This window comes from Molossus molossus, unplaced genomic scaffold (assembly GCF_014108415.1).
Source record: "Molossus molossus isolate mMolMol1 unplaced genomic scaffold, mMolMol1.p scaffold_m16_p_3, whole genome shotgun sequence".
NCBI classification, from domain to species: domain Eukaryota; kingdom Metazoa; phylum Chordata; class Mammalia; order Chiroptera; family Molossidae; genus Molossus; species Molossus molossus.
This window is the reverse complement of record NW_023425366.1, coordinates 46137514-46155021: the sequence shown is the minus strand read 5'-3', so window position 1 is coordinate 46155021 and position 17508 is coordinate 46137514. Positions and strand designations below refer to the sequence as shown.

Genomic DNA, 17508 nt, shown 5'->3' with positions numbered 1-17508 from the left:
CCTTTTACTGGTCCTGAAACTTCATTTACAGGACCTTAATCACTATTCTAAATGACCAGCTTTTAACCAGTATATATAGCAAAGACTTTCCACAGTAGAAGAAAAATACATCAGTTTAAATTAAATCTACTGCTAACAGGTCTACATTTCCTGCTTTGTTCAATGACTAATTGAATGCCGGCCTGCTTTCAAAGAAGTGTCTGGCTCGCTCTGGCTTGCTGCATGAACAGCCCGGTTTCATACTGCTCGCATTATTGAAAATGTTTATTTTGACAGACATTTCTCAGCATACCTGCTTCCAAAAAACACATTCCCAAATACTTTAAATTATATAGTAATTATAAATCCCCTACTTTCTAAATATTAGAAAGACAAACTAAAATGTCAACAACTAAAATGAGCTCCATAATTTATGCAGAACCAGAAGCACAGAAGTGGAGGGGAACAGAGAGCTCTCCCAACAAGCCTCATCGAAAACCAGGACCATTTAAAACTCACAAATACTGAAATACCGATAACATTTACCACACACACTACTATTCAGCTTTTGTGTTTGGTTAATCCTCACCTGAGGACATTTTTCCCATTGATTTTTAGAGAGAGTGGAAGGGAGAAGGAGGCAGGGGTTGAGAGGGAGAGAAACATTGATGTGAGAGAGACACGTGGATTAGTGTCTCCCACACGTGCTCTGACCAGAACCAGGGATCGAACCCATGACCCTTCAGTGTGTGGGCCGAAGCTATCACCATTGAGCCACACCAGCCAGGGGCAGCTATTTTTCCTTTAATCACAAGAACACATGTTACTATGGCTCTCAATTCCACAAGAAACCTATGTCATTTCAGATGAAGTCCAAAGCCACCATTTTATCAGGCTCCAAAAACCAAATAATGAGAGAATTATAAACTTTCAAAGGGCCTTACCTGGTGCAGGCTGTCGTTCGTTCCATTCCGTTGAGATTAAAATTTCTATGACTTTTATGAGGTGTTCAGTATTGTCAGAGCTACAAAAAAGAGAGTTCTATTAGAAACCTCCTCTCTAAACAACAAACCCCTTTCCATGTACATCCACTCCAGCGCACACGTGCACATGCGTCTGGGTGCTAGTACCTGTACAAGTGTACAGACCAATCCACCGGGCCCACCCGCCTCACCCAAGCACACGTTTCTCTTCTTTCACCTACCTGGCTGCTGGGAACCTGAAAAGCAGAGGGCTGAAGAGTTCAGAGAGCACTCTGGCAGTCAGAAGATTTTTGCTGCAGCTTTGGGAGAGCTTGAAGAAATGTTTGAGCAAGTACTGAAGCGTAAGCCAATATTGATGAGGTACGTTAGGTGACCTAACGAGCTTCTTCAGCAGCTGGATGTACTCTTCAGAGCTTTGTACTTCTACAAGTTAAAAAAAAAAAAAGGAAATGAAAAAAGAATAAAAGAAACTGTTTCTAGGTATCCGTGAAAAAACACCCAGAAAATGTCTGTCCTTCTGGCTACAGAAGGAGTCACTTAAAGCGAAGTCATCAGAAGACGCAGACAGTCCATTTGTTCCTCTCATTAGAAAAGGCATTGTGAGAAAGTAGAACTCTCAAGTCAAATGGAAATGCAAGCAACTCTGGGTATTAACAAAACCACAACAGGTTCAGGGTGTGCTGGCAGAAATCTGCCCTCTAGTGAGCAGCTGCAAGTGTGATTGGCTAATTTGGAGCATCAGATAAGTATCACAAGTTTTAACTTTGAAGGTTACAACCACAATTTCCTGTCCCCAAAGCACTTTAAACAGAGCATTAGCTCCAAAAACTGAGAGCCCTCTTCCCTCAACACTTGTGTAATGGCCACTTGAAGAAGATGATAAGAACATCCCCAGTCACTGGGTCCTCGTCCCGGTTCCCTGAACACAGTGATGGTACTTGGATCACTGTGGCCTTCACAGGTACAATGAAGGTAGTGAATATTGATATAGGTTAACAATTAGCCATTTCATCATGTGGACAGTCTAAAAAGCAAATGAGAATCTGGTTTCTCTACTGCAGTGGTTCTCAACCTTCCTAGTGCCGTGACCCTTCAATACAGTTCCTCATGTTGTGGTGACTCCCAACCATAAAATTATTTTTGTTGCTACTTCATAACTAATTTTGCTACTGTTATCTGTTAGGCAATCCCTGTGAAGGGTTGTTCGACCCCCAAAGGGGTCGCAACCCACAGGTTGAGAACTGCTGCTCTATTGGATGCTAATGGAGGGAAGCTGTGCTGATGGGAGTGGGGGTGGGGGAGTCACGGGTGGGGGCTGGTGGGGGTAGGAGGAAAGATTCCTACTAATATTTTCTAAAAATTATCTCTTCATATGCAGACCTCACAAGCACATCCACATGTCAGTATCTGTTCAATGAGGTTCTCAAAGAGCAAACAAACCTTGGGCTAACGAAATCATTTCATTGTAAACAGCTGCTGGAATGACAGGATTTGGTAGGTCCAAGAGATAGCGTTTGAAAGCGTCTGCTAAAACTTGAACATCAACTGTTTCCAAGTCCACAGGGGCGGCATCTGTGATAAAACAGGAAAAGAAATATCTGACATTTTATGCATTGGTACGGCCCATCTTCTGAGTGTCTGCCTTAAATGTGACACAGGAAAGGAAGCAACAAGGACCAGTGAGTTCCTCACAGGGGCTGCTCCTGGCATTTCAAACAGAACAATTTTCCTTTGCGTAGGTCTGTCCCCAGCACAGTGAAGCCCTTGCCGATGATGCCAGGAGCATATTCCCATGCTCTGGGGCAGCAAAAAATTATTCTGCGTCACCATTCATAACTCTCAGTACACCTCAGAATGTGACTATATGTGGAGATAAGGCCTTTAAAAAGGTCTTAAGTTAAAATGAGGCCATTAAGGGTGAGCCCTATTCCAGATTGACTGTGTCCTTTAAGAAAGGAAAATTTAGACACACAAAAAGGCACCAGGGGCCTTGCCAGTGTGGCTTAGTGGTTGAGCATTGACCTACGCACCAAGAGGTCACCGGTTTGATTCCTGGTCAGGACACATGCCCAGGTTGTGGGCTCAATCCCCAGTGTGGGGGGGTGGGCATGCAGGAGGTGGCCAGTTGATGTTCTCTGTCATCAATGTTTCTCTCCCCCCCCTCTCTAAAAGCAATAAAGGGGGGCACCCGGGGTGCACACACAGAGGAATTGCCACGTGAGGACACAGCGAGAAGGTAGCCTTTGCTGTAAGGCAGGGAGAGGGTTCTCAGAAGAAACCAAACCTGCCTTGATCTGGAAATTCTAGCCTCAAGAACTGTGAAAAAATAGGCTTCTATTTTTTTGGTCTGTGAAATTTTATTTATGGCACCCCTAACAAACTAATGTAGTCCCCAAAACATTTCCAAATACCTTCTGAAGGGTGGTTTTGCCCTGGTAGAAATGGGTTCCGCCTTGGGATGGCTAATTATATAGTAAATGCTTCCTAAAACCTCCACAGGAGAGCATAAAATGCAACTCCATAGATTTCCTAAAATTGAGTTGCAAAATATGGCATCTCAGGATTAATATAAATTTAACTCAACAGAGTGATCAATTAAGACAGTAAGATATTACAGAATTTTAGCAATCTCAAGAATATCCATAAAAATAACTTGAGCAGCCCAGCTAGTGTGGCTCGGTGGTTGAGCAGCATCCCATGCACCAGGAGGTCACTGGTGGGACTCCTGGTCAGGGCCAGGTTGCAGGCTCCATCCTCAGTATGGGGCGTGTGGAAGGCAGCCGACTGATGTTTCTCTCTCTCATTGATGTTTCTATCTCCCTCTCCCTTCCTCTCTCTGAAATCAATAAAAACACATGAATAACTTGAGCATCTTTAGAACATTTCCCCGCAATTCTGACAGGTACCGTGATTAGGGCATTACTAACCTAACCAGCGAGCTCTGAACTGTCTCAGAAGAACAGAAAGGTAAGTACATCTGTCCAGCAAATCCTTCAGCTGGAAAAGGTCAGGCAACTCAATAATGGGGATACAAATCAGAGTCACTTCTGAGTGCTTGAGAAACAGGCACAGTGCCCAGCAGAAAGAAGGGACACAGGGGACAGGAATGACCATGAGAAACAACAGGCTTTGGCGGGCTGCTGAAGAATACACACTCGTGACATGAAGAGTAACTTGAAGAGACTCACAGGAGGAAAGTGAGCTGATGAGCAAAATGCTACATGTTTAAACAGGTTTATTAACTGTGGTGTTAAAAATGAGTTGGGCCTTGGCCAGTGTGGCACAGTGGTTAGAGTGTTGGCCCATGCACTGAAGGGTCAGGGGTTCAATTCCCGGTCAAGGAAATTGTACCTGGACTGCAGGTTCACTCCCTGGTCCTGGTAGGGAAGCATGAGGGAGGCAATCAGTTGACGTGTCTCTTACATGGATGTCTCTCTCCCCTACCCCTTCCACTCTCAAAAAAAAAAAAAATCAATGAAAAAAATATCTTTGGGTGAGGATTAACAAGAAATAAATTGGAAAGCAGAACTGTTGGAAGTGAAGTTAACACTTTGCTCATTTAAATTCTAATACATCTAGAAATGTGTGAGACATTATCAAGGACTACCGTGAGGTGGTGACTGACTGGATGAGGCCGGAGCCGGGGAGAGAATGAGAAAGAATCCGTTTCCTCCCAAGTGCCTGAGCACAGGCAGCAGAAGGGGGGTTCTGGGTACCGGGTACTGTGAACCAAGTGTGACAGTATAAATCACTCCAGGCAGAGCCGGAAGCTACAGATGTTCCTTGGACACACCCTAATCATAATCCAAACTTGCCCAACTAACTAGATAATCACACAACACCATAAAGCTCAGAAAGGTTCGTCTCAGAGAAAATATTGACAGGTTAGTTTGGCTAAAAGAATTATAACACTTAAAAGGTAGAGTCAGCCCTGGCCGGTTTGGCTCAGCGTTTAGAGCGTCGGCCTGCGGTCCAGAGAGACCCGGGTTCGGTTCCCGCTAAGGGCACGTACCTCGGTTGCAGTTTGTCCCCGGCCCTGGTTGGTCGTGCGGGTGGCAGCCACTTGATGTGTCCCTTTCACATCGATGTTTCTCTCTCTCTCTCTGTTCCTCTCTCTCCCTCCCACTCTACCTGAACAAAAAATGGAAAAATGTCCTCGGGTGAGGATAAAAAAAAAATAAAAAAAATAAAAAAAAAGGTAGAGTCAAAGGGCTAAATCATTTAAATGTCCTACAAGAAACTAACGAGAGACCCATCACACTTCCAAACAAGCCTGGGAAAGGCGGTAACAGGTCTTTGCATAAAGGATCCACCCACCTCGAAAGTAATGCAGCTACTTACTAGCAGACTGTCAAACAAACTTGTGTGCAGATCACTATGGGAACGTTCTATAGCCACGGACTATTGGGCAAGCTCCTGCCCAACCCCTCATACTCCACCCCACATGCTTCACTCACTATGTCTCTTTGCCAGCAAATTAATATTACTGAATTTGTTCATCCTAAAACATGTGATAAACATTGGGCGATGTGGTATAAACAGTAAGACACTGAAGAGTCCACATGTCCCTCCACCAGGCAGGGTTTCTGCAAGAGCAGTGCCGGTGAGCGTATCTGTCATGCCAACGATGTGTCTCCCTACAGACAGAGCACCTCAAGGGCATGGACTGCGGCTCCTCCCTGCTCCCCTTGCTTCCCCTGGTGCCCAGCGCAGCACACGGAATGTGCCTGCTCAGTGTCTGCGGACTGAACTATAAAACGTCCTGAGAGTAGGGCTTCGGTGAATCAGCATTACTCCGGTACACGAGGGAATCCAAATGAGCCTTACGGTCTAAATGAAATAGCTGTATTGCAAGTCTATGGGTAAGTCTCTGGAAGGTCCTTCTTGCATCAACTCACCTTATGTCAAATTCCACTACAGTTCATGACATACTATGTTCTATTTTTTTTGTTAATGTAACTTTTAAAGCTTTCTGGAGTTTCTGACTCCTGTCCTATGTTTCCCTTTTTACATTGAAGCTCTTCCAAAGGCAATTCATGACTTTCGAAGCTGGCTAGGTGACAGCTGTACAGTCTGTAGGTCTGGGTGGGGGAGTTTCCAGCCCCTTCCACCCCACTGCTCACCGAGTCTCCTTGTGATAGGTAACCAGTAAACTCTGCAACACTGCATTCCTCCGCACCTGATCTCTGAGTTAGTGGTTCCCAATTCTGCTGCACCACCTGACCCCCTCCAGTCATTTGGCAATGTCTGGAGACATTTTTTTTGTCACAACTGGGGACGATGGCATCTAGTGGGCAGAGCCCAGGGATGCTGCTCTTCGTCCTATCTTGCACAGACAGCCCCTACAACAAAGAACTGTCCATCCTAAAACGTCAGTGGTGCTGAAGTTGAAAAGGCCTGATTTTTAAATACTGGGATACTATGTTAGTTTCAGGTGAACAGTGAAGTGATTTGTATTTTTATATATTGTGAAATGATCACCACAGTAAGAATAGGTAACAAAAATTTTTTTGATGAGAACTTTTAAAAGAAAAAGCCTGATTCAGGGAAAGGAAAACCAAAATAGTCAGGAAAAATTTCACACCATTAAAATTCAAATAAGACAAGAACAAAAAAAATCACTTTAGGACAATGTAGTGGGTGGGGGGGCATAAGGACTTTTGCAGTCAGAACAATTTGGGTGCAAGTCTGAGCTCTGCATCAGCAATAACTACTACTTCTACCGCAAGGTTCAAGTGTGGAGGAAATAAAAGAACTTAGCAGGTGGTAATAAAAATGGTTTCCTGTCTGTCCTGTTCAGACACTGGCAATTCACAGGGTTAGTTAAAAAGATCCATTTCTTTGTTGTTGTTTTTCAGTGTAAGTGACATATCTCTGAGCTTCCTCCAGGACACTAAAATATTTTTATGAACTGAAAAATCTTAAAGCTGGAAAGAGCCCTGGAGGATCAACTCCTAAATTTAGATAATGTTTACTTTTTTTTTTTTTTTTGGCCACATAATTCACTTTTATAGTACAAAATTCGAATGAAAACAGTGTTCTACATATGTGTTTTGATGTCAAACAGGGACAGAAATATGTCAAAATATATTGTTGATGTGCATTTTGGTTATTTATTCCATCTCACAAGTGGTGTGAGGGCGTTTTGTGTTTTTAAGCCAAACTGCATCATTTGTGTCTGGTCACATTTAAAAACTCAACCACAATTTCTCAAATAACTTTCATTTCATTGGTCTCTGATGTCTAAACATTTCCTGTGACTTTTAACACATTCAATTCCACTGATTTTCTGACCAAAACATGCATCACTATTTCAACTGGCTCAGGACAAAATTCAGTGTTTCCTTGACAAAGAAAAACAGGTTTTTCACCTAGAGTTTTGTGCTACTCGGCTTCGAATGCCCCCTCGGTGGGTACGACAGCAGCAAAGAGCACAGACAGACCTGCACAAGCGGGAGACCCATTTCCATGTGCAGAGGAAAACAAAGAAGTTAGAAAGTGTTTTTCTTAGCTTCAAACATTTGGGTGGTGCATTTCAAATGAAACTATTTACTGATAAAGATCTCATCTCCTTTTTGTCCCCCAGAAACATCTTTTCTAAAAACGTTCATAAGCTGCCTCATTTTGAAGCCGCCACACACTTCAAATGCTCACTTCCTAACGATCGATCGTGGGGGCATTCTCTGCACGCGTCTGAAAGAGCTTCTTCCGAACTGGGTTTCACTCTTCTTCATTCACACATTCAATTTGGATTAACGTGAGGAGGAAAATTATTTTTCTAAAAAAGAAAAGTGTTGGAAGGAAATGAAGGATCTGAGAGATTCCAGAAGTTGATATAAAAGATGACTTGTTGGAATGAAGGCAAGTACATGTATTCACATTTGTACAGTTTTATTCTGTATGGCAGAGGGAAGAGACAAATAACAGAACCACTACTTGGTTGAATGAATTGATGTCATTTGACAAATCCTGTGTAGGAGCTGGGGTGCACCCATTCACAGGGGCTACTGTAACCGTGCTCAATTCTGCCCGATAAGATGAGAGCTTGAAGCTGATCGTGGTGAGGATATTGACACCACAGAAATGGGCAAATGCAACAAACCAGAGCTTTCTTCCCCTCACAGAGTTGGTTTAACAGTACACCATGGACTATAACAACATCATGATATTACTTATATAAATATGGTATGAAAAAGCAAACAAACAAGAACGGAAGGAAGGCTGAAAGAAAGGAAAGGGAATGGAAAAGGAAAAAAAAAGGAAAAAGAGAGGGGAAGGGAAAGGGGGAAAAGGTCAGAAGAAACATTTGTTAAATAACACAGACTTACAAATATTTTTAAAACTGATCCAGATGAATTAGATGTAGCCAATTGCAGGGTCAGAGAAAGATGGTAGACATGTACAGCCAGATAAATCCCCAGAGGTGGCTTCTCTCCTCTGAAGTCCAGCAGGACTCAGAGGCTCTTGGCTGTGATGGCGGCCAACATGTCTACAGGCAGGCGTGCACACACCCCCCGGCACGGGAGACACACATCAAAGGTCTGCACTGTTACCATAATAGGGCAGAGGCAACTATACTTGATTTCTGGGCTCCCTTCAAACTCACAACATTGCATGGTTAAGTTCAAGTGTTTTGTGCTGTACCCGAAACAGAAAGGTAAGAACTATCCTTGCCATTTGTATCTGCAGCTCCGTGGCACTCACCACAGTCAAGAAGCTGTCGTAATTCTGCTGGGTTGCTGGAGCTCTGTGTTCTGTATAGAGTTGAACATTCCAGACCTAGGACACAAAACAGAGTGAGCATGCAGAGCAGCTCTCTGGAGAACCTGTGAGCCGGCTGCCAGAATGCATTCCTTTCCATCCAGGATCTGTTCTAGAAGTTACCAAACGTTCTCGGAAGTCCACTCCTACTGTTAATCTCATCTGGCATGTCAATAATTTTGGCAAAATCTGTCCACTAAGGAGAAAGTTAATAATATTTATAAAATTATGGAGAACTTAATAGTTTCCATACAGGAGTAACTACATGTTACTATGGAGTCAGAAATCAGACCAAGATTATGTCTCCAGCACACAGCAACACCTTGTTTGCATGTCTAGCACCGGATTTAATGAATGCCCAAGAGATAAACGTAATTCATAACACCCACGAAACAATAATAACACATTAACGGATTCCCTCTACCCATTGGATTACCTTTCTTTTCAATGGCTTCTACTAGTTTGATAAGAAGAGGCGGAGCGATGTCAGGAGGGGCAAACTGTTCTGCAAGATCCGGAAGAGTCAAAGCTGCAAATAAACAAAATCCTACGGTTATGTTTAATTTGGGGCAATCAAATGACAATGAAGAAAATTTAATTACAAAATAATTTAGTTCTATCTGACAGCTGCAAACTCAGGCCCAAGCAAGAGGGAGGCCTGTGCTGGGCCCTGTACTTTACAGGAGGCTCCTCTCTGGACCTCCTCCAGCTGTGCCTCTTTCTAGTGCCGAGTTCTGGGGGCAAAGCGACACAGCCTTCTCTCCTAGGACACACTGAGAATACTTACCCGGAACCCCCAAATTCCTATCCCCGATGGCTTCTCATGGCCTCTTCCCCAGGCCCATCCTCCCCACGGAAGGCCTCCCTGCGGGGTGGCCTGAGGAGCTCAAGATGGAACGGAGTTGGGATGTGCAAGGCCCTTGAAGAGCCACGCTCTGGGCAGAACTTGGAGCTCAAGAAATTAAATTCGAATGTGGCCGCTTGGTCGTTACAAAGAAATAACTGTCCAGGCAGGATAGAACAGATTTTATCACAGTTTGTCAATGTGATTTATAACCTGAAAATATTCAGACACAGGGTACGTGGGACTCCCTTTGTCCTCCTGTCCAAAGCCCTCCAAATGTCAGGGATGGGCCAATATCAGATCTGGAAGCCAATACACGTGACCACGGGCCACTTGCCAATCAAGTTAAGCAAGTCCCCATGTACCTGTGTTGAAACCTTTACTTGCTTACATTATTTTGGTCAGTCATTTTGTGATGCTTTCATGAACTGATTTTTCCATGCTCTATTTATGTTTTACTAATTATAATGATACAAAAGAAAAAAATCTAACTGGATGACACAAATGTCCTTCAACATTACATTGATAACTGTATTCTCTCTCTACAAACATATGAAAGCATTTTAAATTAAAAAATATTTTCTCATAATAAACCAGAAGAGGGAGCTAAATATATTCACTTTAGATTTCTCAAACTGCAACATATAAGTAAAATGATAGTCTTTTTTAAAAAAATCTTTATTGTTGAAACTATTATAGATGTTCCCTCTTTTTCCCCCACTGACACCTTCCTCCCGATTCCCACCACCTCCTGCTAAAATGATAATCTTTATGAAAAGATGTACATGTGCAACCTGCTTATTAGCCACCGATTAATAACTTTTCAGACACTTGAGGTTCATCACTGTGTACTCTTATCTAGGAATAGTTTATATAATCTAAGAAAGATCAAATATTTACAATTTTGTTTCAATGAGATTGTAGGCATGTGATTATTATAAACCATGTATCATGTTAAGCAGATTTCTAATGAGGGTCCTCTTTCTAATACTATGAGTCCGCACAAAACAACAGATTTACTATACAAAAATAAAATAAAATTATGTTATTAGATTTTGACTTCAGAGAATAAATGACCTTATATCATTTTGCAAACCCTATGGCCTAAGACCCTTTTAGATCACAATATGTCCTGTGATAGACAACATGTGATCTTGCCATCCTATTAGCCACTGCAACTACCTAGGGTAACAGAAGAGCTAAATTATGGAAGAAAATCCCGCAGCAGCGCCATCTAGTAGAACCTCTGTAATGGTGGAAATGTTCTAAGAGCTATGTTATTCAATAAAGCAGCGACTAACCACCTGCAGCTACTGCGTACTTAAAATGTAGCTGTTGGGCTGAGAAGCTGAATTTTGAATTTTTATTGATTTAAGTTAAAATAGCTGGATGTGACTAGTGACCACAGTATTGGGGAGCACAGTCCTAGAGGCTGAGCAAGGGCAAATTCTGTCAATAGCAGATGAAAGATTTTTGAGTTGACTCCGTGCTACAGAGACCCCATTATAAAGCTATCCCTGAAGACAGGGTGTCCGGACAGAGGGCTGATTGACATCTGAACTCTGGGCATGCACAGTTTATCACTCAGTTTCCTGGGTGACTTTGTGCTACTGTAACATCGTTGGAAAACATTTTGGACTTCATAAAGGTGGGATAGATATGTCACTATGCTGACAGCTGAGTGGGAATTTTATCTCTCCTGTGTTTCCTTTACCTGATTGAGCCTATGGGTCACCTGGAAAATTCGCCAGGAAATCAGAGTACTGCCATAGCCCCCTGGAACTGAAATATCCAGGAATGGAGCTAGTAATCTGTTTTGGATTAGTAGTAAGTCTTAGGATGTGCTATTATGATATGCAAGTTATGTAAGTGACTCCCTGAAAAAATCCAGCAATCCATCCCCCAAATCTCTAAATGTTAAAACGTGAGTATATTTGAAAAGCACTTAAAATACAAATGTCTTGAAAGTTTCATATAAACTTTTTAATTTAAAACATTGTAAAATTTAAAAAGAAATACTATAAACTGAAAGAGCACACCATTTCATTTCCTCTGATTAACTATAAACTACTTCCTCTTGCCTTCTAAGAGTATCAGCTCACAAAACTATCCTCCCCCGTAAATGCTTTCTCCACTGAACAAAAGGAAATATCATCCTATCAGCGTATGTAACAGAAGAAAAACACAAAGGCAGATAAATGATGTACAAAAATGTTATTAATTAGGATTTACTGCAGTGAATTCTCTTCTTAGCCCTCTCAGACTTACAGGTCTTAGCACATGCCAAGGTGCAGCCAGCTAAGATTAAATCGTAAATACACTACACACGAACCCTCATATCCATCCAACACTCATCCAATTAACATGCCCCATTCCACTCTCTTTTCACTCATAAATTACACAAGCATTATGTTTTTTAAATTAAAAAACAAATCTTTAAAGCTGGCAACTGAAATTGGAATTACTTAATAAAGGTTTATCTCCTTCCAGAATCCTTTCAAAACAATAATTTCTGTAGGCAAATATTAAAGTTAAATTAAATGTTAAAGATTTGACCTAACTGTGATTGGACTATCTACCCAATAGTTGTTATATTACCGGGTTGGCAAACACAAAAAAAGGGTTTTATCTTTCTATTTCTTCACTTCGACTTGAAGGGGGGGGGGGGGGGGGGCGGGCAAAATCTTTCTTTAGTTCTTTCGATGTTTCTTTGGCAAAAAAAATATGGTAGTTTACTTTTAGCATCCTGAGTTACAAAATATCATGTGTTTCACTCATACAAGTGTTACATGAAGTTTCTGAAAAGCACTCTGATAGCTATCAGTTATCTGGAGCTGTTCTCAGCAACTGCAAAAAGAAACGAGATGTATATGGTAGGAAGTACAGGTAATATACTGAATTTCCCACTGAATTTTAATACTGAAAAAAGCTTTTTTACATAAATGTATGCATCATCACAGCTGATCCAGGTTTTGCAATGGGAGTTTCAAAAAGTAAAATTTTACGGGAGACAATTTTTGAGAGTAACAATGCAAGGATTTCCTATTCTCTAGTACAATATCTGTGATTCAATCCACTTCCCCTTTAAAACATTTTAAACATAGGGAATGTGGAAGCCCTACCCAGAAACCTTTAAAGTTCACATCTTTTACTTCAAGCAAAAGGGTCAATTAACATCAAAAATCTAAAAAGGATTTTAAAGCAAAATATTAATCATTTCAACAATCCTAAAATCAACTATTCCTTTAATTATTTTAAACATGCAAGGTCAATATTTACTTTTCCATGAGATCTCATTTTAAGAAATTCCAACAGGAAATGACAAGTGCTAGGAATCACCAAATTTGGTAAGTTGTTCTTTTAAAAGTCCATGATAAAGCCCCACATCGTAAAGTTCAATAAGCCAAAAAACAAACAAACAAACAAAAAAAAAACCTAAAAAAACTGTATGGATCATTTATGGTGGCTATCAAACAAAACAGAAATTAGCATGATCCCCATAAAGTTTGCATATACATTCTCGTTAGATTTCATATTCCAGACAGATTTCTATCCCTGCATGAGGAATGGTTTTTGGCTGGGAATCCTGTGGTAGCCACAGTGTATAAGTCTGGAGAGTCATGTCCACTCTTAAGAATCTGGCAAATGGAGATTCTTAGCTGGACCATTTTTCCATCAGAAGATATCAGTGCTACTTAAGGAGATAGGAGACAAAAAAGAAAAGCAGAAGGGTCTAAAAGTGGTGAAGCCCAGACGTATTGTTTCATAAGAAAAGAGGAATCAGTCTTCACCATTGAACTAGGTGCCCCAAGTTGTAGAAAGAATTTTTGATGACACATCAGATTCTGCACTTTCCACCAGTTCTATTTTCCCCACTTTGCCCTGGTGACAACCAATCACGTAGAACAGAAGAGAGCCTCCTCTCCAAACTCAGGCCCTTCCCAAACCACTAACATGGACAGGCCTGAACAGTCCTTGGGCACCAATGGTGTGTGGGAGACAGTGGCATTCCTTGCATTACACGGTGCCAACACCGCTACAAAGTGCAAGATGAAACCAGCACACAGCCGCACCTTTTGGAGGCGTTCTCCATAAAAAAAGATATTTTAGACTTAGTGCCTGGCAGGGACAAATGGAAAGTTTAAGCTGAAATTCTGGGACTCCAGAGACTGCCCACGCCAAGTATTTCATTACTGATGAAAGCAGCTTGGAAGTACATGAAAAACTGCCACTTACCTTTTAAAATCTAATACAAATACGCAGAGGAGAAAGTGTATATGCTACGTGTGGCTCAATATTAAATCAAGATGTTTGCCTAATCACTGTTGCTGAATCAAAACTCGATTTTTGTCTGAAACAATCTCTCTCATTATTTCAAATAAAAAAAATGTACATTCTGGTGGGCAAGAATCTAACAAGTCCCAACACTTTCCTTAAAAGAACTTTATAAGCACGTTCACACGTTATACCTATAATGGTTAATACCATGAACCTTTAAACTTCTTAAGCTCTATGGGCAAAGCCGTAACAAATGCAGGCTATAAGACACTGCAGCTAAAAAAAAATTAAGCGAAGCAAAAGAACAAACAAACCAACCAAAAAAAAACCAAAAAAGACCACACAATTAATTCCTTAATTTTTGAGCACATCTGTTTAATCAGCAGTAGAGAAATAATTAAAAGCACAGATTTAAAGCCAAAGAGACCTGGGTTTTAGTTCTGGTTTTGTCGGTTCCTGAGTATAATCTTGAGCATGTTAATTACCTTGAAGCTCAGTTTCTTCATCTGTAAAATGGGAATAATTATTAGTGTAATAATGATTGAATGAATAATATAAATCAACATGGCAGGCATAGTGCCCAGTATGTAGAAAGCACAAACTAATTGGTAGCTATGATTAATTGAGCAATATTTATGTAATCTTTTTCAATATTAATAGATTTTTAAGATACCTAATTGCAATGGCACATTTTAAAACCAGAAAATATTATTATTAAGACAGAAAGAATTCTCGATACTTTTTAAAGGTGGCAAACCGGAAGCATATTTGAGAGGGCAGACACCTGCATTCTGATTTTAATTCAATGCATAAACATATTCAAATCTTTTCAAAAGTCATATTTAAAATATCACATTATTTTCAACACATTGCACTTTTTCCCTATAAGGACTACTATACTAACCTATTTAAATTATTACAGTTCACTTTTCCAAATGTAAGAAAAAATAAAGTTGGAATGATAATAAACTTAGTGAAAATGAGTTTTTGGGGGGTGGGTGGGGGGAAATGTGAGCAACTAAAAGTAGGAGGAAAAAGAGTAGATGTGAAAAGAAATCTTCAGCCATAACTGCATTATTTCCAGAGATAACTAGTCCAAGGAATTAAAAGAGCTGTCAACAGATTTAAACACGAAGTTTGCAAATCTTTTCAGATACCCTAAACTAATTAGCCTTCAATATCTTTAAGTTTCTCCTCTCCTACTTATCTCTTCTGCTCCACAGCTTAAAAACAAATGAAGGGAATCTGAGATCCTCCACCCCATTTAGTTTTATTTCCAGACAACAGACTAGTATAGAAACAAACAGCTGGCCAAGAGCTTATTAAACATAAGCAGACATTACAGCTTCGCTTCTGATGGCCTCAGTTAAAGCCTCAGAGTTAGGAGATAAGTGAAATGCAAGATTACTTAATCTTCGACAGGCTAGACTAATTAATTGTGATTCTTATCATCTAAATTGGAGTCTGATTGAAAAGATTACCATTTACAGTGCATAGCAAATTAAAATGCTGGGCAGGAGGTAAATGGGGAAGAAAGGGACTGCCCCCCTATCCCCACCAGGAAAATAATTTACGGTTGAGTCTGTGGGATTTAGGAGGTTAAAGATTTATAAGGGAAGTTGGTCTTTTGGTCTGTCGGCTTAGAAGTATTCCACAGGAAGTGTGACTAAGAGGCCACAAAGGGAAAGAAGGAAAGATCATGTGACAAACAATGGGTGCTGGATCATTTGTAGAATAGATAAGTATTACTGAACATCAGTTAGGAGCCACACCCCAATAGGATTTTATAGACATGCTTTCATTTATTATCCACAGCAGTTTAAAGATGTACAGTCCTTATTCTCCCCAATTTCAAGGTAAGGAAACTGAGACTTAAGAGAGATTGTCATTTGGTCACAGTAACAAGGCGGGCAGGTACTGACGCCAAGTTCAGCATGAACCTCTTTCTCTCCACCAGAATCTCAAGCCCCATTCAAGGAAAGACACCTGATTTAAAGGGTAGCTGTGATATGGGTTTGATGTGACACAGATATCTGATGCTTGATCCCAGGAGCAGCCACTGCACTTTCATGTGTAAAGATGAAGTAAAGCTACCCAATTTTACTCCCACAAAATAAGCAAGTCAGTACAATTCCTACAATTCTCCCTCACTATAGAACATTTTGAAAATGCAGACAATTAACAATGTAAAAAGAAAGCAATGGATCCTCTTGAATAACAAGAGGGAGGTGGGGCTCCAGGTAAGCCTTGCTCGCTGCCTGGCTCCCACTCCCTCCCTCGCTCCCGCTCCCGCTCCCTCCCTCGTGGCTCAGGGTGAACTGCAGACGCACTCCTTCTCTCCCATTTATATCTGATCACAGATTTTACAATCAAATATGTAAAATACAATGTTAGAAATGCTACAAATAATTAAGCAGGGTCTTCCAATGTAACTCGACAAGCCCAATCTCATAAGAATGAAAGGATCCTCCGATCAGGAGAGGGCAGAGCAGAACTGGAAACTGGAAACCAGAAAGAAGCATTTTGATCTAGGTAGGAACCTCACAAACCGCACAGAAGCAGGACGCTGGCTGACCAAGGAGAGTGCAAAGGGAGGGAGGGGCTGCCAAAGTGGAAAATCTGTCCAGCTGGGCAGAACAGGCAGCTTGAAGAATCTGGATAGAAATCAGAGAAAAGAACCACTGGATTCCATTCTAATAACTACAAAGAGATCGGGGTTTTCTCTCTGACATTTTTAAATATACTACCAAAAAGTTGAGAGAACTGTACAGTGAATGCCCATAGATCCTCATCCCAGACTCCAAAAGTAACAATTAGCTGTTTTACCACACATCTATCCAGCAATCTCTTACCATTTTTTGATACATTTCAAAGTAAGTTACAGAAATCACTTGCTATGGACTGAATTGTATCCCTGCCCCTCACCCGCTGCCCCCCCCCCCCCCCCCCCCAGCAAATCCATGTATTGAAGCCTCAACTCCCAATGTAATAGTATTTGGAGATGGAACCTTTGGGAAGTAACTGAGTTGAGATGAGGGTGGGGCCATCATTATGGAATTAGTGCCCTTACAAGAAAAGATACCAAGGAACTTCCACCTTTTCTCTTTGCTATGTGACAACACAATGAGAAGACAACTGTTTTCAAGCCAGGGAAGAGCCCACACTAGAACCCAACCATACTGGCACTCAGACTTCCAGCCACCTGAACTGTGAGAAACACATTTCTGTTGCTGAAGCCACCCAGTCTATGGGATTTCATCATGGCAGCCCAAGCTGCCTCATATATCAATATACTACACCCAAAGAGAGGAAAGAAACCTTTAGTCTGGGGTGGGGGAGTCAAATACTAATTCTATAGGTATTTATCAAACATCTTCTGTTCGCTAGGGCAATGCTTCCTAAACTCAATGTGCATAGTCAAAACCTGCTTCGGTAGATTAGGGTGGGGTTCAGGGTTCTGCACTTGCAACAAGCTCCCAGGTGATGCCCACACTGCTGGTCTTCAGACCACATTTTGAGTAGCAAGAATTTAGGTTGAGTCCACCAATGACAGAGAGAAAACATAGATCACAGTGGGAGACAAAATCCTAACAACTAACCTTCATACTTCATACTTGTTGCCTATATGCTCTGGGCTTCATGGGCTGGTCTTACACCAGATCC

At 41.2% G+C, this 17508-nt stretch overlaps 1 protein-coding gene across 5 annotated transcripts in view; it reads right to left on the bottom strand.

Moving 5' to 3' along the window:
• Nucleotides 1–17508, bottom strand: part of PIK3R1 (phosphoinositide-3-kinase regulatory subunit 1) — an 84992-nt gene that overhangs the window by 18253 nt on the left and 49231 nt on the right. For 3 of the 5 annotated variants that reach the window (XM_036280907.1, XM_036280910.1, XM_036280908.1), the window contains 5 exons: nucleotides 9160–9252; nucleotides 8667–8741; nucleotides 2403–2534; nucleotides 1184–1385; nucleotides 924–1003 (listed from right to left, as the gene is read on the bottom strand). In XM_036280907.1, coding sequence (XP_036136800.1) covers nucleotides 924–1003; nucleotides 1184–1385; nucleotides 2403–2534; nucleotides 8667–8741; nucleotides 9160–9252 — 582 coding nt within the window. Of the gene's footprint in view, nucleotides 1–923; nucleotides 1004–1183; nucleotides 1386–2402; nucleotides 2535–7616; nucleotides 7661–8666; nucleotides 8742–9159; nucleotides 9253–13531; nucleotides 13655–17508 lie in introns of those variants that run through there. The other 2 variants (XM_036280914.1, XM_036280911.1) reach the window with 2 other exon arrangements.